This window comes from Calypte anna, chromosome 3 (assembly GCF_003957555.1).
Source record: "Calypte anna isolate BGI_N300 chromosome 3, bCalAnn1_v1.p, whole genome shotgun sequence".
NCBI lineage: Eukaryota > Metazoa > Chordata > Aves > Apodiformes > Trochilidae > Calypte > Calypte anna.
In genome coordinates this window covers 100,666,063-100,692,022 of record NC_044246.1, presented here as the reverse complement: position 1 = coordinate 100,692,022, position 25,960 = coordinate 100,666,063, and the positions used below count along the sequence as shown (strand labels likewise).

General features: G+C 36.4%; 1 protein-coding gene across 1 annotated transcript in view; it reads left to right on the top strand.

Moving 5' to 3' along the window:
- Positions 1-24,718, top strand: part of NOL10 (nucleolar protein 10) — a 47,476-nt gene extending 22,758 nt beyond the window's left edge. Inside the window, exons 14-21 of the mRNA XM_008495122.2 lie at positions 11,185-11,311; positions 12,803-12,882; positions 13,060-13,158; positions 13,799-13,888; positions 15,596-15,769; positions 16,148-16,395; positions 22,593-22,695; positions 24,455-24,718. Of these exons, the coding sequence (XP_008493344.2) occupies positions 11,185-11,311; positions 12,803-12,882; positions 13,060-13,158; positions 13,799-13,888; positions 15,596-15,769; positions 16,148-16,395; positions 22,593-22,695; positions 24,455-24,574 (1,041 nt within the window). The 3' untranslated portion in view covers positions 24,575-24,718. The remainder of the gene's footprint in view (positions 1-11,184; positions 11,312-12,802; positions 12,883-13,059; positions 13,159-13,798; positions 13,889-15,595; positions 15,770-16,147; positions 16,396-22,592; positions 22,696-24,454) is intronic.
- The last annotated feature ends 1,242 nt before the right edge of the window (positions 24,719-25,960 follow it).

Here is a 25,960-nt window from a genome sequence, read left to right as displayed (position 1 = left end):
AGAAAACTCCCTGTTGAGGCTAGAAGCAATGTACCTTTGGTGCAGAGAAGATATTAAGCTCTAAGAAAAAATAAATCCTGAAGCGTCTCTGGCTTCTTTTCAGGTGGTTTTGGAAAATCATTTTATACCCTAGCACTCTCCTAGTTCAAGGTGGTTAGACTTATAAACTGGAAATGTTACAAGGACGGGTATTTCTTGCATACTCAATGATTCAGTTTAACCAAGAATATCTTTAAAATAGGTCTGGTTTCTAATACTATACCTACTTGGGTATGTGGGTCTCTATCACTTTAAATATTTATTAATTTTGTCCTGTTTAAATTAGATAGCTTTCAACTAAATTATTCGTTTCTGGTACTACTTTTCTTTCACACATACTATTTTAGATAATTTATTTCTCTTTTTTTCAGGTTCCCTACTTGCCTGTTTTAATTACTGTTTCCTTACCATCATCTTTTTTTTTCCTTTACTATGCAACAAAAATGGTCCTTTTTTTTTCTCTCTCTCTCAAAAAAAAAAAAAAAAAAAAAAAAAAAAAAAAAAAATTAAAAAAAGGCAGTTTTCTTAGATTTAGGAGAAAAATATTTTAGATAAACTGCAGTAAAAAACATAATCACAGGCTAAGGCACCAAATTCTACTAATGCTTATGTTTTCATGAAATGCACTGGGTATCTAATGAAATAAATATATAGAGAGAACTTATACTGAAGGAAATACAAGTAAAGATAGGCTTTTTAATACCTTAATTCACCTCCTTTGTTTCTGTCTGGTATGGGAGAGTTCTGCATTGTAAATTAAGGATGAACATGCTTTGTTTCAGTTGTGGGCTTCCAAGTTAGCTGCTTATGAAACTTCTTGTAACTGAACTGACTGAAGATTTGTGTTCTGTTCACTGACAGAAAAAGCTTTTATCTGAGATAGGTTGGAATTCTCTGTCAGTCTGGGGACGGTGCTCTCACTGGTTCTCTACAAGGGCTTATAATAATCAGGTATTTATCCTTACAATCTGTCATTTTTCCACTTTAAAGGATCTGGGAGGACTCTCGTGTGGCACAGTCCATACTTACTTCTATTGTCATAGCCTTGCAGAGGAATTTTATCAATCTAAGACTTGCTTTCTCATCCTTTCATAGTTCTGTTTTCTACTAATTGTCTTTTTCTCTCTCTTGGGTCTTTATATGCCGGGGTACAATAAGAGAAAAAAAACACCACTCCAGTTACTTCATGCCCTTAAGACCAATGTTCTGTAGAATCAGCTGTCATTCAAGTGGTTTATGGTTGCTGCTGGAGTTAAAGCAAGATCCTCTGAACTGATTTTTGGCTATGAAGAAATGTTGCAATTCTTTTTGTATTTGTGGCCGGCATTTTGACACTAATAGAACAAATTAGGATGAGAGTGTGAAATGTTCTCATGTTTTCTGATTGGCAGTATTGAATCACTCTGAATTAATGCTGCCTCAGCTGTCTTCTTGAAGATTGTATCATGAGACTGTATATTTATTAGAAGACAGTTGTTCTTCTTCTATACATCCCTGGCTAAGAAGTTTTAAGTAAAGTGGAAAGCAGCTGTGAAACTGAATTGTGCTGAGATTTTTTTTTTTTGATCCCGAAACAGTGTGTTTCATGCCCTGTGAAAAAATATTTAAAAATAAAAATATATTAGTTACAATATAGAATGGCAAATGTTGCTCTTAACCTTAATTTGCCTATTTTGAGAAGTGTGAAATTATTAGAATGCAGGGTTATCATGAATTAGCATATTGCAGTTGTGCTTTGGGTCTGCCAAGTGTTAAAAGAAAAAACCTGCCTTTAATAAAAAGCTAATTCTGAGTCAAATCCTTTACAAAGAAAATTGTGCAAATAATACAAAAAGAATGTCTGGTGAATGATACATTAGTGTTCTCGCAGTACTAACAAGCATAGGAAAAAAGTTGTTTATCATCACAAACAGAAATGTGTCCTTCCTACCTTAACCTAAACACTTTCAAAGTGAAAAATAACATTCTGGGCTTATTCCCAACAAAGGATATCCTGCATTTCCCATGCCCTAGCTGAGAGACACTGTACCACTTATCACATGGATATAGAAGGAAAACACCCAAGGTGCGATGATCAGGAAACAATTTCTGGTCTTCCTCTGAAATTTGTTGTAAATGTTTTTTTTTGTGCTGGTGACGTAGTAGTGCAGCATAATGTGAAGATTATTAAGGTGTATGATCCCTCATCACTGTTCTAGTGGTTGAAAATATTTTTTTTTTCAGTAGATAGCAGCATGCTGATTGTTAAGTCTGTACTTCCTTATAATTTACATCATACCCTTTGTAGAGCAAAGGAGAAAATTCTTAAAAACAGAATTTTTACTGAATTACAAGGTGATTGCTCTGCCAGTTGAGAGAGTCTCATGTTTGATAGAAATTGATTGTATGGGCCCCTCTGTTCTTTGGTTCCTGTTTGAAGTGTTAGCAAATTTAAGCCTTGTGTCTTTGAAAGGTAATTTTTTGTTGCTTTAGGTGTAGTTGTACCTTCCTTTGGACCTTTTATTTCTTACCTGATTTTGTACGATTTAGAGGTGCAGTTGCTCAGCTTCAGTCAGTGAAGAGGAAACAGTCACAGATAATGAAAAGATGTAATTGCTGATAGAGTGTTTTTCATGTAGTAAGAATTGGTGTCTTTTCTAGCTTTTGGATCAGAGAGGACAAAGCATCTCAGTATTCTTTGGTAATTTCAACTACCTATTTCATTATATTTAAAAGCAGAGGCAAGTGGCACTTGTGGCTTATCTGTATCATAATTTTCTGCACTGCACTCAGTTGTGAACCAAATGTTTTGTGAGTTACGACTGTTTTATACTAAAATAGTAAAAAAAGTCTTGATTTAAGATTTCTATCACATAAACCTGAGCAAGAAAAAACCCAATCAAATACACGGAAGCTTTCAGATATATATTTGAAAGGTGTTTCCTACTCAAAGCCGAGTGTTTTTTAAGTTATATAAAATTTCTTCTCACTAGTATTATGTTCTGTAAAGAGTAGGCTTATGTTGAGGTTATCTTCAGTATCTGTCTGGGGGAGCTGCACATTCCCAACAGGCAGTTGCATTTCCTTCCCTTAGTGTTGCCTGGCAGTAGCTGTATGAACTCACAGAGAGTCTTTCTCCCAGCTCTGCAAAGAGCATTTAAGCTGCCATGGTGGGCAGTTGCTAGAAGCTCACTAATTCCTAGATTTCTAGTAGTTTGTCAGTTATATATGGTAGAAATACCACTGGATTTGGCCATTATTTTCTATCCCTCAAGTTTCATTAAAATGCATTAAAATTCTCTGAACTGCAGTACAGTAACTTTTGTTTTCATTACCATTTATGCTCTGACATCCCATGGCATCTTGTTGTTTTGCAAGAGCCCTGTTTTTTCTGGCCACTTAAAAGGACAAGAGGCAAGTCCCCACACAGTGTCATGGTGGGAAGTGGGAAGTTCCCTATCCCATCAGAGAAATGGAAAAGGGAACTTGCTGGGATTTAGTGTTTCTGACTTATTCTTAATTCTTCTTACTTGCTAATTTAGATTTCGATCAGAGGCTATTATGTGCATACTAAAGTGACTCAGGCATGGTACTCTCATACAAGTAAGATGGATGATTTGTCCATAGATGGCCTGTGCCTTTAGTATTCCAAGAAATGGTATCATATCTTGAGATACAGTTTTCTGATGTATGCTTTCATATATATATTTTTTTTTTTTCTTTCCCAGAGGAGACAGACCTGTAGCAAATGTTCACAGGTAAATAAAAATACTGTGAAGTGAGTCTCAGCTGATCCTGCTGCACACAATTTGAGTAACTTACCCAAGTTATTGCAACAGAAGGTGTTCTGTTAGGACAGGAGCACACTTTTGGCAACTTTTAATTCATTTCCAGCTGATATATCTGAGGAAGTGCTGAAGCAGATCATGCTTGTAAGGCATGCTGTGAAAAGCCTTCTCTTCTTACCTCTTGAGCTTCATTTGATTAGTTGCCTTAGTGTGAAGGTAGTGAGTTCTTGTACTTCTGGTTTCTATTTTCTGACCTCAGATCTTGAATCTCATATCCAATTGGCTAAATACCTAAAGCCTGTAGGGAGTCTGATAAATATATTGTCGTAACAATAGTGGTGGGTGTTTTATCTTCTATGTATGTCAGCATGTCAGAATGTGATAAGGATATTGGTGAGAGCATCAGACTCCTTGCTTTTAATGCCCCTGAAGTTACAGGTGACTTGTAAGAAGTGTTCTTTTTTCATCCTGTCTTGTGAGCAAGAGAACTATTCTGCTAAATTTATTTACGGTTTTAAGGAGTAACTTTCATTGCTGAAAAATTGTTTGCTGTTTCTACCTCAGAGGGCATTTTTTTCCCTGGCATTTTGAGCAATAGGACTGTTGCCTCCTTTGAAAGATGGTGAGCACTCAAATGAGAGCAAGCCTGTGCCTGAATAACAGACTGTGATGCCTGACAAATCAGAGAATATCAGATTTTTTTAAAAATCCAGTATAAAGCAAACTGTTTACAATTAGGAAAAAAGTATTTACCATCTGGTAACTACCAAGGCAGGAAGATTTAGTGTCTCATTCCTAGAAGATGTGTGCAAGTTCCTGCAGCAATTTTTGTTTAATACTGGGAAGACCTTAAAAGCAACATTTCTTTTAGCATGCTGTCTAAGGAGTAAAACCTGAAAATTGCTGATTTGGCAGCTTCCATAGCACAATGAAAGGTAGAAAACCCAACCTCTCTCAGATTAATGAATCTGCCAAAAATGTCTGGATGTGCTGGAGTTAGGATGAGAGAAAGAGCCAATTAGTTGTATAGTTCAGTGAAATTTATGAGTGTGTGGGCTCAAAACCAAACCCAGTGATGTTGTCAGTAGTGTGCCGAAACAGAAAAATCTTCTGTTCAGTCTCTCCTGGTCATAGCCCTACTCCAGGGAGCTACCTGATGGCTGTGGAATTCAGTTACCATAAAAGCATCAAATATACACCATATAGCTAAGGGTGAATGAGAGCATGGCATTATGAAAAATGAAAATATATGAAAGATTTGTTTGGAGTTTATTCATTAGCCCAATTTTATTTAGAGAATTAAATAATTTTATTCAGTCCATTAGATGGATTTTCCTTATGAGATTACCAGGGTACAACTGGAGTTTGTCATAGAGAAAGAAAATGAGAAAGGAATGGCAGAATAAAATTTAGCATTACAAGTTGTTCAGAGTAGGTTGGTTGCTAAGGGAAATGCAGTGTATATTGAAACAGTAGATAGAAACATAACAAGGTGATGCTGAGCTTCTTGGGATGGGTATAGCTGAAGCCCAGAAGCATGGAAACAAGGAGAGCCACAGGTTTTCCTGTCTGTAAACTAGAAATAATCCATCTGATTTTTGAAAGTCACCTATTGCAATTGGTGTAACCTTGTTCTTTCTTCTTTTGCCTTTTCTGATGCACTATGTATCGAGAGCTAATTCTTAAAATTAGAGTGCAAACCATTGAAAACAGTATTCTTAAAATGAATAGTATTTAATTACTCGCATAATAGCATTAATTAAACTTGGCTATGCAGTTAGGGACCTAACTATGTTTAAAATGCAATTGCACTTTTCAATCACTGCCCACTCTGGGGATTGCTTGGTTTTTTTCTATTCCCTCAGACCTTCTATAATCTTCTCCTCCTGTTAGATGGCATGATTGAAGCTGAGAATATTTGTGTAAATGTGTGCATTTGCTTTCTCCATGAAATGTGTCCTGTTAAAAGTTTAAAATGCTTTTTATTGTGCCATTTTATTAAAAACAAAACAAAAACCACCACAAAACAACAAAGTGGAGATTTATTATTATTGTTCTTGTTATTCATCTCCTACAAAGAATTGGCTTTGGCTCCTACAAGTAAATAGGTGTGTGAAATCATTGAATCACATGTATAAAATATGTATAATATATATTTGTTTTAAAAAACTAATAACCTAGGATAGAATTTCTCTTTGTTAAAATGCATTGGTTGGTTTTTTTTTTTTTAAATGCAAACAAAGGAATGGAGGAGCTTCCTTGGATCAGAGAGTCCAGTCTTATGTTATCACACTCAGATTGTACAGTCTTTCCCATGAATATGTCAGGTTTCATCTGAACACCAGCTGTGTTTCTTCCTCGTTATCTCCATTAGAGGCTGTTGAAGAGTCATTCCTGTGATGCTTAGCTAACTTTTCTACTTTACAGTGTCTGTGTAACTTTGCATGAATTTTTTTTGGTGCAAGCACTGCTGTTTCAGGAATCATCCTATCATCCTGTCACTGTACTTGCTGCAGTTTGCACTCATGTATCCTGAATGTTATTGCCTGTACTTGTTCAAGATTTACACTGGGTCATTTTTCCTACCCTATACTAATACAATGTCTGCAAATGACTGTTTTTATTGTTTTATAATCAGATAGTGTAGTGTTTTCCTATTCTGTTCCTTACATCTGATAGTGATGTGCTGTATTTTTCATCCAGTTCTCAGCATCTTAATTTTCAAGGTAGCTTTTTTTCCCTAATTTTGACCCTTCTAGTGTTGACAGTTTGTCATCAGCAGATTTTATTGGCATTTTCCCACTATACATGGCAGTCATTACTGAAAGTATTTAACAGGATAATCATTGGAGCTTCACGTAACCTTTTCTCTGTGCACTAGCACCCCTTTCACCATACGCTGTTTTTCATTGGCTAATTCCTAACTTTCCTTACAGCTATTAAAATTCCTATCTTAAGAATATCCAGAGTTCCGTTGAAGGTCCTAAAAATATGCTATGTTTTTTGTAATTGACAGTATTCAATCAGTATGGCAGGGAATGATTTAACTTGCACATTTTTGCTACCTGGTAAAGCTCATACAGTCTGAATTCAAAGAAGGTAGCAGAACAAACAATATGAAGAATTTTGAAGGAAGATTTTTCTTATAAAATATGTTATGAAAGAGCAGTGATATGATGTATTTCCTTACATATATGTTATTAATGCTATGTTTATGGTATGGTGTGATATGGCACTGCAGAGTTAATTCTTGTGGAATTTGCAAAGTTGCTGTGAAACTGCATCTTGCTGTCCTGTTCTGCTGTGGCAGCTGCTTTCTAAAGCCTTTGGAAGTGTTTTGTTGAATGATGTCCACATCTATTAAGTTAGTCTTCTAGAGGGAATTCAGGCAGCATAAACATTGCAAAATCTAGTTAAATCAGATTTGAAAAATAATTATGCTGTGAACATTGTGCATATTTTTGATTGCTAAAACACTACAATGAAGGTGGGGAGGAGTTTCTGCTGGTTGAGTCTTAATATATTTTGGCATCTTCTTTACAGCTGAAGGATTTATCACTTCCTTGTATGAAAACTTAGAGGCATTTGCTGTTTAACATGCTGAAAAAATGTATTTTAGAACCTGTTTTGGCTTTCTGAGGGGAGCAGCTGTTCAGTTTACTTGTGTGAAATTGATCCCTGAAACTTTCAGACAGACATTTAACAATCCTCATGTGTATGTGCATTCAAAGTTGTTTAATTTTAATCTTGTGACATCTGAGTCTGGAAGCTTTGACACATGCTGGGCTTCTTTTAAACTGTTGAGCATGTTTAGTACTAGTTGGGATTAGACCCAGATTTTTTGTCTCTCTTAGGGCTCTGTGGAGCTGGCTGTCAAATTGCTGAGTGTAATTTAATAGTGTACAAGTGCTGTCTGGTGTTTCAGATTAAAGATAAGGAACGTCTTTTGTGGGGTGGGAGTAATACCTGCTCTGTCCTAAGTTTCATGAATTTCAGGAGAATTACAGACCAATGACAGGATATTTTCTACAGAAGTGCTCAGGAATTAGGCATAGCCATAAGAACAGAGCATTGCAGAGCTGTATCACATAAAATGTGTGGTGCTACAAGACTATTCAGTTAAACATCTTGCAAAAACAGAATACAAAAAACTGAAGCTTTCGCAATATTTTAAAAATGTGTTTCTGGCAACGTTTTCCTTTTCTTGAACAGTTTGGCCTCGCATTTGTCATCCTTACTCAGTTGCATGCTAAATTACTCATTGTGTTTTGTGTTTTCTGTGTCTAAAGTAAAAACAAAACAAAAACAAAAAAGAGCCACACCAAAAAAAAAACCCAAAACAACCCACAAACCAAAAAAACAACATTCTAATGTGTACTGCCAAAAATTTTGGATTAGGTGTTATGGTAATAGTAGTTATGAAGTCCATACCTTTAGTTCTTGTAGCTTGATATAAGACATGAAAGTCAATTGCTGGATGTCTGTATCACCTGTGTATCACAGTTGGAATCCTCCTGTGCTCAGTCTGTCCATATGGCTCACCTGCCTCCTCCCTACCTGGTAGGACTCAGCCACCACTCTGTCCTGCCAGAGAAATGTGTTTTGGTACCTTACGTGTGCTGTCTCCGGCTGGTTTAGGATGAGAGTGCCTGCTGCGTGGAAACCCCTGAGCTGGAGAGGACAGACAGGTTTCAGGCATCTGCTGCATCCTTGGTGGCCAAGTACAGACAAACTCTCTGAACAGTGGCATTTGTACCTGGGCAGGGAGCATCAGAGCCTGCCATCTCAGAGTGCTCTTGTCACCATCCTAGGACAACAGTTGGTTAGCGGTGGACGACAGAAGAGCATGAAACTCTGCAATTAAAATTCAGTGGCAATTAAATTCTGTGAAGAATTACCATTGCAAGAGAGGGATATTTCTTGTTTATGGTTTTGTCATCGTGGCTGGTATTGTTGGCCTTTTCTATTTTTAAATTTCTTCCTAAGCTTAAAAAATATTCTGCTTTCGTATAGAAGAAAAAGGTGTCCTAGAATAGGCAGGCAAGTGGTTTCTGTAGTGTGGGAGAGAGGGAAATATGGCAATAAAACATAGACATCTCTGTAGGGTTTTCCTTTTTGTCGGTTTACATGGGAAATTTGAATAATGGTTGAACTTTCTATTTTTTCCTGGTATTTTGCCACAGTTTTTTTTTCCGTTAATTATCTCATTTCCCCTCTCTTGTTTTCTCTGATCTGATCATCCCACTCACTCCACAGATTATAGTGAATAACCAGGTCTTCTAGTTTGGTGTGTGGCACATAATTTGTGCCATGAAAGGTTTTGCTCTCAGTATCATGTTTTGAGTACAGTGGTACTTGGAACAGTGAGTGGAGCTACAGCTGAAGAGCAGATAAACTGTTTTTCTTTATTTATTTGTGAAACTTCTGCTTTAGTGAGTTGTTCAATGTTTTGTACCAGTCAAGATTCCATTGTGGGTATTACCCCACCTGATTGGAGTTCTGTTAAGTGACATGTGCTTTGTGAGGTTTGAGCCGGTAGTGTCATAGACATGGAAGTGATGAAAAAGGTGTAGTGAAGTGATAGAGAATCTTGACATGATGAGCCAGTTAGATGGAATGAAGGGGAAATTTTTATTTAGTGGGAACAGATGTGAGCCAAGAATTCTCAAGTAATTTCTAATAATCTTCATCAGAGAAACTTGTGTGTAAATTTTATTACAAGAGAAGTTTTGTTTAGTTAGTAAGCAACTTGTTTTTTATAAGGACAAACAGTTTCATCCAGGACAAAACTGCATTAAAACTTTAAAAAAGATTACTCCACCTCACTCATGCTTTGATGGTCTGGTAATGAAGCACAGGTAACTGCGTTCTTAAATGGCATGAAATATATCTAGGCTGCTTTCTTCTAATGTAAAAGTTTGGCATTTAGTTTTGAAGAAATGGGTTTGGGGAAATAACTGAAAAAGGTAAAATCTTATGGAGACAAGATGGAGATAAAAGCTTATGCAATGTTGGCAAGAAATTAATCTGTTTAAGCTGAGTATTACTGGAGCAGACAGCGATTTGGCTAATTCAGTAGGTAGGTAATGTCTTTTCTGTTACTGACATCTTAGGTCTTTTGCTGGAAGCCTTTACTAGTTGGAATAAAATATACAGCACTATAAAAAAGTGTAGTTTTTCATTTGGCATGTTATGGTTCTCAGCTAGGGCTGAAAACTTAAAAAGGGAAACCATACTTGATACAGAGACAATAGTGATCTGCAAGACAGTATTATTGTCTGGAGTGTTACAGTCTGGAATATTATAGTCTAGAATACAATTGTACAATTTTTTGTGTATAACTGTCTTTAAAAATTACTTTTGAATGAGCAGTAACACACTTCTTTTAAAATGAACAGCATTATCTCACACTGTTACCACACTATCATGTTAAAACAAACTACTTGCTTCTGTAATCAAATAGAATCTTAAAATGTCATTGTTGAATCCCAACCATTCCTGTGGTCATGTTGACAGCAGAATTTGTAAGATTAATTTTTTGCAAGAAAATCAGAAACCTCATTAGAAGTCCCACTGCAGGATTTAGCTGTCCACCCTACATTCTAAAATGATACCTGATTTGCTCTAGAGGAAAAAAGTAGTGTTGGATTTTTCCATGCAGCTAAATCAACTTCAAAAATAATAATAAAAATAAATAAACTGGAACAGTTGTGTATGACTCTGTGCATCAGGGTAGAGAGGAATTTCAATCAGAACAGCAAGAGGGAAGAGTGAAGAGGGCTAATTATCAACTTGGGAAATTGGAGGAAGCTTATATGGAAGAGGACATTGATAGTGCAACATAGTATTGTTCAAATAAATCCTTGGCCTCGTGGTGGAGATAAGCAAGTTTTTAAATATTTCCCATTATCTGTGTAATATTACCCTCAGCCTTAGTTTGTCCTTGAATAAAAATACATGAAATATACCTGTGGTGTTTTAAGAAAAATAAATAGGGAAGAATGGGATTTAACAGGCTTGCCTAGTGAAACTAATGAGTTCAAGATCCAACAGTGCTTTACAGGTAGTTTTAGTCTAATGTTGTTAGTTCATAATTCTATCTCTGATATTTGGCTCTGAGTTTTTAATAAATCAGACTGGAACCACTTGAAACAGTTGAACTTGAAATCTCTAGACTGTTGGTCTGAAATAAATTACCTAGATTAAAATAACATTTACATAATCCATAGTAGTCTTTATGGTTAATGCAAGCAAAAGGTTTAATTGTGTTCTCTAACTGCTATTGCTATTGAAGGTCTGTTTTGTTTCAGAGAGATCCAGAGCCTAATTTTAGATTTTTTTTCTGCTAGAATGTACAATATTTGAACTTCATCCACAGGTTTTAGGACCTGCCCCAAAATGGTGTTCCTTCTTGGACAACTTAACTGAAGAGCTGGAGGAGAATCCAGAGAGCACAGTTTATGATGATTACAAATTTGTTACCAGAAAAGAGCTTGAAAATTTTGGTAAAAACACTTTAATATCCTCTTCAGCTGACTTCTTTTTTCAGTTGGTTGTTTACACATGTACATTTTGTAATTCTGATATGATGAGAGTTTCTGATTTAGTATGTATAGGAATCTGTGATGTGTGCTTTTGGGAACTGAGTGGAAGGCATGGGAAGAGAAGTTGGTTTAATTTTTAAAGTAAGTTTGAGGTGCTCAAATAGTATGTTGGAACTCAGAGAAGAATTTGCCAAAGGCTACCCTGATAGAGTAGTGGTTTCCAGAAAATACAAATCATTCTAGATGAGATAGAGATACAGTTTCAGGGAACTGGAAGGGAGAAAATTACATAGCAGAGAAGGTAAGCATGCTTCTCCCAAGGTAGTTAGTTCTCTTTCTGTTCATTACATATTTTGATTGCAAAGTTTTTCACAATGTTTCATTTCATTAACTCTGAATATCATAAGTTGGGTTTAGCCTGGCAGGAGGCTATACGGGGAGACTGTCCAAAGCTCCTGTATCTTCAGCTTTGGAATTGTGTATGGCTTGAATGTAGCCCACAGACCCCTGTCCTGATCCCAAGGAAATAAGGCAATCCTAGTATTAATCTACAGAGACTTTAAATTCACTGTATCTTAGTCAAATTCTTTTGCCCATAAATGCAGACTTCTAAGTGAAGAACCAGCTTAAGGGACATTTTGTATTCCATATGTCAGGGTTTCTTTTTATTAATTGTTGTTAGCTGGAATGCTCTCATTTTGGAACACACAGGAAGATTGTTTCCTGGAAACAGTTAAAAAAATACAGAGAGACAACTTTGTTTTCAGAGACATAGCAGTTTCACACTTTTTTGACATTTAGTTTTAGAAGTAGTTTGTTAATTCGTAATTTCTAAAGATTTGGGGATCTGTAAAGGATATTTTGCTATAAAAAGCTTTTCCTTTTCTCAGTCTTGGAATTTTGTAAAATTCCATGGAAGGAAAATCAGAGAACTAATTAAGTATTGTCATTCTTGCTAAGGTTAGGGCCTAGGGTGACAGTTTTATGACCTGATGTGGTAGTGTATTTTTTTCATATTGTCAATTCTTCAAAGGTAGTGACCCAAGGCAAAAATCTTTAATTAAAAACATTCCTATACCACACTAAAAAAGTTGACTGTCAAGCATCTATGGACTTTAAAAAATGCTTCTCAAATTTTTCTTTGTAAACTTTTATGGAGTATATTGCATGCAAACATTTTTTAAAAGCACACAGTAACATGTATTAAGTGAAGAAAAATTGATGTTGTTGTTCTGAAGAGCTTCCAATTTCTTGCTGGTCAAACTGCTTTATTTATTTATTTATTTATTTATTTGCTGTTTTACTTAGTCTTAATGTAGTGGATGTGACTGTTAGACTGTGTTGCATTGACAGTGTTTGCTTGTCTTGAATCGGGTAAGTGAAGTGGCTGGCTTGGAATAGAAGTTCTTTATATATGAAAGTTCTTTAAAATCATCTGTAACTTTTTCCCAGGCCTTGCTCATCTCATTGGTTCATCATTGCTCAGAGCCTATATGCATGGATTTTTCATGGACATACGACTTTATCATAAGGTAAATAAGGCTGATCCTTATCCATTTTTAATCTTAGCAATAAAATATGTATGTTGGGGTTTTTTTGGTTGTTTCTAGTTTGATAAGTTTTTTGGGGTTTTGTGATCTTTTTCCAAATAATGGACTGTGTCCTGTATTAATGGTGTTTTATTTTTACTTCCTTCTGCTCGTTCAAAGGCAAAAATGATGGCCAACCCCTTTGCCTATGAAGAATACAGAAGAGAGAAAATAAGGCAGAAGATAGAAGAAACACGTGCACAAAGAGTTCAACTAAAGGTAAATCCTGTAAACATTAGGTATACTTCTAGGTGAACTCTTCATAAAGAGTAATATATCCTTAAGTGTATCTCAGAGGTGCAGTGACTTAGAATTTGGTTCTGTTTATCATCAGAGACACAAAGTAATGTATAGAGATTTTTTTTCATAGAACTGCAGAATGCCCATACGTTGTGATTCCCACAGATGAGGGAGACTGATACCAGCCTGGAAAAGAGCAGCTCTCATCACATTTTGCCACTAGCAGATAAACCAGTGGTTTCTACTCTGTCATTGAACTAAATTACTTAAGCCATTAAAACATAATATTCTGAGAAGAGATCTATAGAAATAGTATTGCTTCTAACTAGTACCTTTCTAAATTGAATTTGCTTAGCATACAAAGAGAAATAATTGCTTTTAAAGCACTAAAGCTGATGCATTACAAGGAAAAGGTGGTACAGAAGTTTTGCACAAGTTCTCTCCACACTCTGCTGCTTTTCTTGTACCTAGAAATATTTTGAACCAGTCAAGGAGCCTTCTCAGTGAGAGTTACACAGCTGAATAAGAATTCTCTCTTCACCATGCTTACAAATATAAAGCATGTAGGGCTTTACATATTTAAAGGAACAATTTCCTGATTAATTGCTTTCTTCTTTAGAAACTTCCAAAAGTCAATAAAGAGCTTGCACTCAAACTGATTGAAGAGGAAGGAGAAGAGCAACACCTTACTAGAAAAAGAAAGCAGAAGGTAAGCTTTTGGAGACTTCTCTGCCTGGGAGCAAAGTACTAATAATGTTTACATTATTGATTTTTCTGTAGTCGGGGTTTGGTTTGGGTTTTTTGTTGTTATGTGGCCAGATGGATTAAAAATTTCATTGTTTTTGTTATTCTCATAAATAACTTATTCTAGTGGGTGGCTTTAAGGAGGACTTCATTGTAGCTGCAGCACCAAAAAGGGCATACAGTAAGCTTTAAAGCTTAAAGTTATGAAATACTTACTGTGAAGATGATATGGGCTTCATAGGACTCCAGAAGCTAGCTTAATGCAGGGTCAAAGCCAAAGTTCCTTGGAAAAGACCTTTTGTTTACATTTGTTGGTGTTTTGGTGGTGACCTGGACAGGATAGGTGGTGTCTGTGAAACTGAAGATACAATGGCTTTTCTTTTGGCACATAGTTAACTACATTTTATAGCCCAAATGATTTGCCCTTATGAAACAGGAATTCTTCCTGATGTTGAAAGTTAACATTTATTATCAGGGCTGCGAGGGACACAACAACTTTCTCTAGGCAGTACTCATGACATGATTGTTCTCACAGGAATGTAGCTTTCATTATTGTCAGGTGTTCATACAGCATCTAAAAAAATCCTGTGAGTTACAGTTAGTAGAAAGCATAAAAAGGTAGGTGGTGGTTAAATGTAGACTGACTAAGCCAGTGTTACATTGACAATATGAGTTCAATAAATGGGGGCTGATTTTTCTGGGAATCCATAGAGACGTTAAGAGGATGAAAAAGAATATACATAAAAATGACAGGTTCCAGTTATTTTCCTGAAATGGCATTATTTTTGTGAAAAACAATTTATTTTAGGCTTTGGGATTTAATTTTTGGCTGTATGACTACAAGTCACACATTTGCAACAGTTTCTGTGTTTGAAATTTATACTTGCTTTCTGTATCTTTTTGTTTTTGTTTTTGTTTGCACTTGTCAGGTAGCAATGAAAAGTTAAAGCTGGTGGGGGGGCTGGATGTGCTGGTACAAGCTTGGCAATGTTGAAAGATCAACTTTTTATTATAAAAAGCTATGTATTCAGTGATTTTAAAGTTATCACAACAGGCATTCATATAAACTGAAATTTAGCTCCAACTGTTCCTCATTCAAGAGTATCATAATTTGCACTGTACTTTGACATGTATGAAGCTGCCTTTTCCATTCTGTTTGTGAGGGCAGTGAATAAAAAGTGTTAGAAGTTGTATAGAAACACTTACTCTTACATACTTACAGTAAAATAGTAGTAGCATTGCATAAAGGCATGTTTACCCTGATAATTTGTTGTACATGTTGTAGAATCATCCCCATCAGACAGTGTATTTGCCTTGGAGGTACTGCTGATTAGTCGATAGATATCAACACGTTTTCAGGCTAGCTGGCTGAATGTATGAGAAATATTAATTCAAAAATGCTGGTAATTATGTATTTAAGGTGTCTATAGTGAGTGTAAAAAAAAAGCCTGTCTTGCTTACATGTAGCTTAGGTTTATATTTATTTGATCCTGTAAAAGTAATAAAATATAATAAGCATAAATCTTGATTTTTATATGACCTGGCAGGATTAAGCAACTGGCATTTCCCATGCTAGTTTTGAGTTTTGTTTAATTAAAGTGATGTTACTTACTCTACCAGCAGCTGGTTTAGAATTTTATAACTCACCATTCATGCTTTGCTTCTTTTCCAGAATCTGCCTAGTCTTCTCAAAGATGATCGTTTTAAGGTCATGTTTGAGAATCCAGATTTCCAGGTGGATGAGCAGAGTGAAGAATTTAGGCTACTTAACCCACTTGTTTCTAAAATAAGTGAGAAAAGAAAGAGGAAACTAAAGATCCTAGAGGAACTGGAAGCACAAGAACAGGTAAAGTATTTTCCATTTGGATTAGGAAAGATCCATAGGTTTAGGTTTTTTTCTTCTTTAATTCAAGCATTTCACCTTAGGAGAAAGATGGGAGGCAATGCAAGAATGCCTTCTCAGCTATAGTAATTAAGTGTAATTTATGTTATCCTTTTTTTTTTAGATGTGAACACTGTTGTGTCTACATGAATACAGGTTTGAAAAGTAGAAAACATAGGTGGAAGCAGTTGTTTAATATGTCTTCTTCATTTGTTATTTTTGCTCTGGTTTAGTTCTTTTCAACTGCATCTATGTAGAAGCTGTCACGTACTCTAAATGCAGGAATGGTTTGCAAAGAAAATTAGTTGATGATTTCTTATTTTATACTATTTTTGTCTGCAGGAAGAGGAGGAAGAACCAGAAGGAAAAGCAAGTGATGCAGAAAGTTCTGAGAGTTCAGATGATGAAAAAGGCTGGGTTGAAGAGGTCAGGAAACAGCGCAAACTTCTGCGCCAAGAGGAAAAATTAAAGCGGCGGGAAAGGTCCAAGGAGGATCAGCAAACATTACTGAAACCTCAGTTTTATGAGATTAAAGAAGGAGAGGAATTCAGAAGCTTCAAAGACTCCGCCAAAAAGCAAAAATTAATGAAGTAAGACATATGTTCCTTTTTTAATAGCTGGGGGTGAACAGTTCTCAAGTATTTCTCTACAGTGCAGGCCAGTGGCATTTTGGCTTGGGAGCACTTACTGGTAAAGCCACATCTGGCAAGTCAGGGATATAACTTAAAGCAACAGAGTTGTTGAAAGCTTTTGTTTTGCAGTTAAACAAATATGATGTTGGAAGTATGGCAGAAAGACAACACAAATGAGATGAGTGAGAGGTTGATATTCTGAGACAGATTTGGGGGATCCCTTACTTGGTATTGGTGAATTGCAGCTCTCACAAATAGCGTCACTGATGTCTGTGAGATTGGTTGTATTTTCCACCAGTGTCAGTATGAGGTTCATAGTCTGTATGTTATTCATCTGACTCTCCAAAAGGGATGTAGAATACTGCATGACTAGCCACAATTTTGGGGGTAGGATAAAGGTGGTAAAAGAAAATTATTTTGTCTGGTTATTTTTTATGGCACCCTTTACGGACTTCCTTAAATTGATGATCAATTGTAGTATTTGGGTAGTATATAAAGAGCAAATGAAGGACTTTGCATAGGGCTGCTTAAAGCCTGCAAATCGCTGATTTTTTTTATTTTTATTTTTTTGGAGGTGAGTTGAGCCCTTCAGAAGATGAGATTTAATAACCTTTTATTATTTGGAGCACAGACACTAATATTAAAATAATAAAAGGCAATAGCTTCAAAGCAGCACACTAAATGCAAAGCAGAATTTTGACTTATGTTGGAAACATGAGTTGCTGAGTTAAATGGATCTCTTAAGAGCCATTATGGCTTAGACTGAAATGATACAGTCAAAGAGAAGGAAGTGAGTAATACATGTAATGGGGCTGTTTCTTTGTGTCTCTAATGACTGACTCTACAACCTGGCTGTTTCATGCTGGAAATCTTCTGGAGATATGTAAAGAAAGATTTGATACAATTTTAGCCTGTACCTTAAAAGAGGGAGCTATTATTAAAAAAATAGTTTAATTTCAACTATTATATAAAATTATAATTTTTTTAGTGTTACTGAGTGTTTCTGCGGTAGTCTAGTAGTCTATGATTTCCATGTTTTACCTTAAGACCTCTGTAAATAGAAGTGACATTTTTTATAAGCTAGCATTTATAGCTGTTCTGCAGCACTGATTGCCATGTTTTCCTTAGCTGTTTTTTGTCACCAAGTGTTTTCACACAGGGATTTTTCTAATTTCTTTAAATTGAATATACTCAATATTTTGGACTCTGATTTTCTTAGATTTCTCCATCGACTTTCTTCAGATTATTTTTCTTTCTTTTAGAAGATGTAGCAACTTTTTAGTTTTGTCAGTTTTTCTTCTTTATCAGGAGAAAATCCACTCTGGACACTCCGACAGAGCATTGTAGGTTCAAGGATATTTTTAACATGTACTTAGATTTTTAGTCATGTTAACAGGTGACTTGAAAGGAGCCTGAGACACTGTACTGTACTCTTATTGCCATTGAAATACATCCTACAAGGCAGTATGGCTGCAGCCTACTCATGTACTGTTCTTTTACACACATTCATCTGCTGAGCTTTAACAGAAATGCTCAGTTTGAAGTTTTATAATAATATATATATATGTACTATACCTATAATCAAAACATTCAATTTGAAATATTAAGATTTCATGTTGTCTGAAATATGGAAAGCTTAAATGTGAACAAGGTGCCAGGTAGAGGAACATTTAGAAAAATGAGCACAGTGTTGACACAGACAAATTAAATTCTTCATCTGGTGCATAGAGGGAGAAGAATCATGGCTTCAGCTGGGCAAAAATGAAAGCAAGTACCACAGGCCAGGCCAGTGGATGGAGGAATATCAGTGATGAAATAAACCATGGAAAGTCTTTTAAAAGATTACTTTTAGGGAAAAGAGGATCTGTTTTAAGATTAGCTACTAATTCTCTGCAGAATTTTGCAAGGAGTGGTGCATAATTAGGGGGGTTTAGGCAAGATAACCTCTGTATTGTAGATACACAGATTGGATGTAAAGTTTAAAAAAAAAATTAAAAAAATTTAGGATAGAAACAGATGACAAAAAGAAAGAATGTGACAGCATTACATCCTTTGTCTTCCGGAGCTGCTGTCATCAAATTCTCTTCATGTTTTTAAATTTTTTTTCTCTAGGCAGTTAGCTCTATATTCAGTCATCCCACTTCTGCTTATCCAAGCATTGTTCTTAGTATGGATTTTGATATTCCTCAAATTCTTAGAAGAAATTTAAAAATTGACAGCTGGTATCCATTTCTTAGAACGTATAGCTGATACGATTCTGTAATCATGATGACTTTCATGTGCTGTGAGGTGAGTGGTTTGGTTAATAAGCATTTTTGTATATCAGAATGTGATGTAGAAAACACTTAAACATGTTTTCTGCTGTCCTTCATTGATAAGTAGTCAGCATAAAAATAATTAATTTGGGCAATGTACTGAAAATTGGAAAGACTGTAGTGGCATGTACAATCCGGTGAGGCTGGCATGGCTTGGATTTGATTTATCCGAGTTACAGAATGATGGTCTGTGACCAATATAATTAAGCACCTTAATACCTTCAGTATGCATTTAATGGCTAGGTGTTCTTTTTTCTCTAATCATATAATATTCTACCTGAGGAAACAGTTTATGACTTATATAAAACTGGGTGTTTCTTTTGACATGTTACTGACTCAGCATGGCTCCAAGCCCAACTTCTAGAGCAGTGGTGTGTACTATAAATTTCTTCATAGACCAACAGTCTACACATTTCTTTGCTCAGGAAAGCTGCAAAATGTACTCACGGTTGTGAAAAATGCATTTGTCAAATCTGTCTGCATTTAATTTTCCCCTTTTGCACTCCTGTGATTACATATGAAAACCTGCAAAACTCTGCTTTGTTTACTTACTACACGAGTTCCTTACATAGTAACTTAAAAGGAGCCCATAAAAGGAAAGGGGTTTTATCAGTGTGCTAAGAACATTTTGATTTTCTTTGTGTCCCTTTAAAAGTTTTATTACTGAAGTTAGGCCATGTCAAAATTTAAAACTACAGTAGTCATGCTTTATAAAGTAAGACAGTCAATGTGTATGTCTTCAGAGGTGACCAAGAAAGTCAACAAAAGCCAGTGAAAACATAGTTGACATTCTTAGGTATTGCTAAAGTAGAACAGCAGGAAAAGCCCTCAAAAACTGTTCTTTTTCCTCAGTAGGAAAAAAAGAAGTGCCTGGGCAATTCTTTCATTTGTTTGGGTTTTACTGTAGAGTATGGGAAGTTGTTTTAATAACACTGTTCATGTATCCCTTGAATCAATTTGTTGAGGATGTTTTTGGTGTATTAAAAAAAACCCAAAACACAAAGGCAAACAACCCAGCTCTTGTACTTGGTTGTGTATCAGTGTGTGCAATCCACTATCATTTGAGGTCTGCATGTTTTTAGATAAATGTAGCCATACCAGCGTTTATTCAGTAAAATTGCAACCCCACAGCATTTTACTAGTATCTTCTCATTTTAATTTTTCTCCTGACTGAAGCAGTAGCTAGGCAGTCATGCTAAATAATTGCTGGGTAGTAGCCATATTTCTCCGGTTCATTTTCAAAGGGGAAATAAATGGGACTTTACTTGAATGTAGAAATCCCACCACAATGTCAGTGACTGATCTTCTGCCATAGTTAGCTCTAAGGCTTAGCTTGTCTTCCCAATTCACACAGATGGAACAAGTTTTTACATGTACTCAATGAAAAATATACTATAGAAAAAAGTACAAAGTACCTAGTCATGAGAAATAAAGTAATTCTTGACAGTAATTTTTCATTGTTAATCTCAGAAAGTCTTTGTTACATAAAATGGCTCATTAACCAAAATTTAGTGGACTTCAGAGGCTTCATGCATGGGTCACAGTTCATGAGCCCTTCAACCATAGGAAATTCCATTGACATCGGTGACTGTTAATTGTCCATATTTTTATGATGGCATATTTTCCATGTGAAAACTTTAAAAAAAAAAAAATAAAGTCCTTTAGCCCTCTTCAGAGAAACCTAAAAAGGCACAACTAGGAGCATCTCAAATTGCTGAAGCCAATTTCGTTTACAGTTACGAGAATGTTTTTTAAGTGTGTTGCAGAGTGATTTGTCTGATGATACAAGCCATGTGATATTCCCAGCTGGCACTGCCTCTTGGTAGGACCAACATGATAGAAAAAGGATGAGTCATGTTAGGACTCCCAGGTACCTTTACAGAGGATGGCTGAAGGCAGCACCATCCCTGCTTGCTTCACCCCTGTTCTGCAGACTCAGTGGGAATAAGGTGTATTTGCATGGCCAGGCCCAGAGAATTGTAGTCAATGGCATGAAATTCAATGAGCAGCCCGTGACCTGTGGTATTCCCGGGCTCAGTTTTGGGGATGAGGGGATTGAATAAGTTTGCAGATGGCACCAAGTTGAGTGGAAGTGCTGGTCTGCTCGAGGGTAGGAAGGCTCTGCAAAGGGACCTTGATAGTCTGGACCACTGGGCCAGGGCCAGTAAGGTTCAACAAGGCCAAGTGTCAGGTCCTGCACTTTGGTCACAACAACCCCATGCAACTCTACAGGCTTGGGGAGGAGTGGCTGGAAAGCTGCCAGGCAGAAAAAGATCCAGGAGTGCCAGTTCATACCCAGCTGAATAAGAGACAGGAGTATGCCCAGGTGGCCAAGAGGGCCAACAGCATCCAGGCTTCTGTCAGGAATAGTGTGGCCAGCAGGAGAAGGGAAGTGATGATGCCCCTGTACTCAGCACTGGTGAGGCTGCACCTTGAGTCCTGTGTTCAGTTCTGGGCCCTTCACTGCACGAAAGACATTGAGCTGCTGGAGTGAGTTCAGAGAAGGGCAACAAAGCTGGTGAAAGCTGCAAACCAAGGGTCTGGAGACCAAGTCCTGTAGGGAGAGGCTGAAGGAATTTGGGATGTTTAGTTTGGAGAAGAGGAGGCTGAGAGGAGAGGAGACCTTATTGCTCCCTACAGCCACCTGAAAGGAGGTTGTGAGGTGGTGGGTACTGGCCTCTTCCAAGTGATAGGACTAGAGAAAATGGCCTGAAGTTGCACCAGAGGAGGTTTAGACTAGATATGAGGAGGAAATTCTTTACTAAGAGAGTAGTTAGGTGTGGGAATGGTCTTCCCAGGGAAGTGGTGGAATGACCATCCCTGGAGGCATTTAAACATTATGTAGATGAGGCACTTCAGGACATGCTTTAGTGAGCATGATGATACAGATATTTCTTTTATTAGAGGGGGGATGTTGATAATTGGACATAATGATCTTTAAGGTCTTTTCTAAGAGTGACAGTTCTGTGATTTACACTCCTCAACTGTCCCAGTTTATACCAAGCTTAAATGAGTTCAGTAAGGATGATATTAGGTACCAGCTTCTAAGTTGGAGCCACTAGGGCATATCCTGCTGTCTTGCCTTTGTAGGGCCATCAACTTCCAGTGGAGAAGAGCTGGAAGCAGTACGAGTTCTGACCACAAAAGCCAACTCCTTCTCCTTAGAAATTAGTTGGAGTTCAGTGCCAGAGGGGGAGGCTGTCTACCAGCTGGCTTACAGAAACTGATGAACACCATGTGCTTGAAGGTTTATGCTCGTGTGGAGCTCCTCTCTGGGGTCAGGATTTGTCTTATTTATCCCATTCACTTGTTTGCGTTGCAGTTTAGAAAACTGTTTGCAGGTGCAGTATCTGAACAGTTCATCTTTGACAGTGAAGTGGTTCATTCAGTGGTGAATTCATTCTTATATATAGTTAACATTATTTCCTTCCCTCAGAAGTATTTCAAATCCAGAAATTGCAGGATTTCAAGAAAACCACGTGTCTAGCTTTTAAAAAATTTGTGCATGTATCTATTACTGTAGCTGAATTTTTCTGATATTTCAATAGAAAATTATAGCAATAGAAGGTTGTGTTTCTTTTTTAGCAGGAGTCCTGTTGCTTTTTTAGCAGAAAAGAACTATGAACTTTACATAAATTTTATCAGTGTTTCTACTGAAAGCAGTATTTGGATGGAATTATTTGAACTCGTCTTTTCTTTGTACTGAATGTTTGGGGGTTTTTTAGAGTTTTGGCATTTCAGGGTTTCAGAGAAACTGAGTTTAGTTTTGACTGCATTATCAGCCTTTATTATAATAAAAATATGGCAAAAATAGGGACTAATGTTAATTATTCTCCACAGGAAAACTCTTGGAGATCGTTTAATGCTTGAAGAAAAACTTGGCACACTCAATGTGTCTGATACCACAGTAGGCAGCAAACAGGCAACATTCAAATTAAAGAAGGTGAGCTATATATATAATTTTTTAAGATAATACACAAGTAACTTTAGTTTTGCATGAAAGAACAGGAACTTTAAAACCGTCAAACAAATGTCCCTCTTCATTTCTTTATAAGCTGCCAACTGTTCCTCTTCTTGCCAAGAGAATGAAAGCCTCCGGTAGTACTCCTGTGTGTTTATACCCTTATAACTCAGGCAGCTCTCATAAAATCTTGTGTTCCGGTGGAAAATGCTGGCTTCCATCTTTTAATAGTTTATTTGCAGACACCCCATCAGAAGTTTGTGACCTTACCTGACTTGTGCACCAAGACTGATCAGATCTTGGTCTGCAGGTCCAAATGCAGTCAGGATGCGGTAGGTGACAGGGGCTTTCTCTTGGTTGAAAATGTTGCTGGATCTCAGCAGGATGAAAACTGAGCTCCTGATGACCTTTTGCCACTGAACTGGTGTACATTGGATCACAAGAATGAGGTCTGGTCCTGGTGCCGTTGCCAAATTTCATTTGAAGTGTGTGGTTGGGTGGTCTACCTTTCCCAAAGGATTTTAATTTCCCATCCTAAGGAATTTTGTAGGTTCTCCTTTATCGTATGGGCAGAGTTAAATGCAAGTGTGCATCTGCTACTGCTGCAGAACACTTGGGGATTTTGGGGTAGAAATCTGCTTTAGAACTAAAGAAAGTACACATTATAAAAGTTGAAGACCCATATTATTTCATAAAAGAACTTCAGTTTAAAATTGTGTTCTTCAGGTAAGCCTCTTTGCTATACCAGTAGTCAAATATTTACCAGTAGTCAAATATTATTCTTACTGGTAAAACTGCTGTCACAAGAATGACTGAAAAATCTAAAGTAACTGGATTTCTTGGACTATTTCTGCCTTACTTGTTTTGCCTGATTATTGGATGCTGCTGGTTTCAGAATTAGGTGCAGTGGGGATGCAGCTGCATACACAGTAATTCTGGTGCAGTGGGGATGCAGCTGCATACACAGTAATTCTGCCACACTCCTAATGCAATTATCCTATGCTGCTGTTGCAATTATTCTAAATAAAGTATTTTATAGCATGGACAGTTGGCTGAATTTGCCTCGTTGAAGTCTTTTATCTCCAGTTTATGCTTCGTTTGAAGATAAGCTTTAGTCTTCCAAAGATGACATATCTGTAGGAGCCTTTTCATCTGTGTAGTTAGCAGGTTCAATGTGGTTTTGATGAAGAGGTGAAAATTAATAGAACATGAGCCATAGGAGTAGAGATTTTCATGTGGATTGTCTTTCTAGACATACAGCATATAAAACACTTACAAGAACTCATAAGAATACCTTTTGGGAAACCTGTTGTGTTTCAGCAAATCTTAATTGTTCTGTCTTTTTAATATCCATTTGTGGAAATATTAAATATGATAATATAATTCAACCAACATAGATACTCAAATCGTGTTCTACCTTTTTAAGGTCATCTAAACATACATTCTGGAGTGTAACTTTACAGTCTATTGTTAGACAGTGGTTTTCATCTGAAATACATGATTTTATTCACTGGTTTTCAATATCTTTGTCTTAAATGTTTGCTCTGAACTACTTGGAACAATAATGCCTGGGAATAACCAAAAGCAACAGGTACCGTGAAAGACAAGATAGCATGGGACCATTTTCTGCAGCATTTCCAGATTTACCTAATGAAATTCTATCTTGATATATAGGTACTTGAACTTTAAGGTGATATGTAAGTTTACAAGAACCTGAGGCTATTTTTGTTTAATATTCCAGTCAGAGCAGCAAAAGAAACAGCAGGAAGCTGAGAAACAACATCGTCAAGAGAGGAGAAACCTCAGGCGTTCTGCAAGTCATCTCAAGAGTAAACGTGGAAGAGGACGACTGTTCCATTGATGTATTTTATGTTATTTTTAAAGAAACTTCTTTTACCTCATTTTTAATTTGAAAAAGACTTTTTATAATTGGGACACAGTACCAATCTATTTGTATTTTGATCCACAAATTTTTGACTGAACACAAAACCCAGGACTTGCTAAACCCTGTGTTAATTATTGAAAAGCTTATAAAAGTAAAAATACTGACCAAAGGCAAGTACAAGTATGTTGAATTATAAACTGCAGCATGAACTGTAGTTGTGTAGGAACCACCAGCAACTGACTGTTGTGTAACCCTGGATATTTTTTATATAAGAATTTACGTATACAATGAGGCTGCTTGTCTTTTATTTAACTCTGGGTTTTTGCTTTATGAAATCTTTATTTGTGACTGCCTAGATGGAAGATCAAGGGTAAGTTATTTTGTCTAAAGCGTATCTTTACAAGGACACAACAAGTTTTATTTTGTGATTCTTGAAGGATGACATCCAATTGTGTTTTTCAAAAACTGACTTTGTTATATGCTTGGGTTGCCTTGGTAGCCAGGAGCAGGTAAAATTGGTTGTTGTGAGAGCAACTGAGAATGCCTGAATCTTGGTTCCTCTAAGTCATTCAAGAAGGAAACTTCTCTTGCCACACTGATGTTCAGAGGGGACTCTCAGTAGGACAGTCTTACTAAGTTAAATTTTATGAGTATTGCATTCACTCAGAATCATTAAGACCAGGTTTAATATACTTTGTTAAGCCAGCCATGGTATATGTTTAAATCACAAGCACACTAAGGTCATGTCAGCAGCCTCCTATTCTTCAAAAAGTTTGTTTAGTTAAATAACTAAAGAAACTAGAACCTACTTCAAGGAAATGATTATTCTTTTCTATGTCTTCATTTTTCATTCCCAGAAGAGTGCTTGTTGCTGATCAGGATACAGCATCTCTTCTTGATTTTTTTTCTTGCAGATTCTTGATTTTTTTTATCTTTTTATCTTTTATAATTTACAAAAGCAGTTCACTACTTAAATCAGGTTTTACCTTTGATCCAAAAGGAGCTTTGTTTATTGCTTCTTAGAAGGCTTTATAAATTGTCTTTTTGCTATATCAAAGAAACTGTGAACTTTGGTTTCAACAAGAGTCAATGATTTGGGAGAAGAGAACTGGAGGTTCTCAAGCATTCTGTTTTATAAACCAGAGAGGTTATTAATCTGATTAGCTCTCCTGAACAATGTTACTGTAGAATTTTTTCACTTATTTAATTAAAACCCTTGGTTTCTCATAGCCTGATGCTTTTGTTGTTGTTGTTAGACGGTAGAATAATCAGCCACATTAATTAATTTAATTTAACGAATCAGCCACATGGTTAAATTTATTTTCTTCTCCTTGATTGAATTTTTCCTGCTCTAATCCCTTG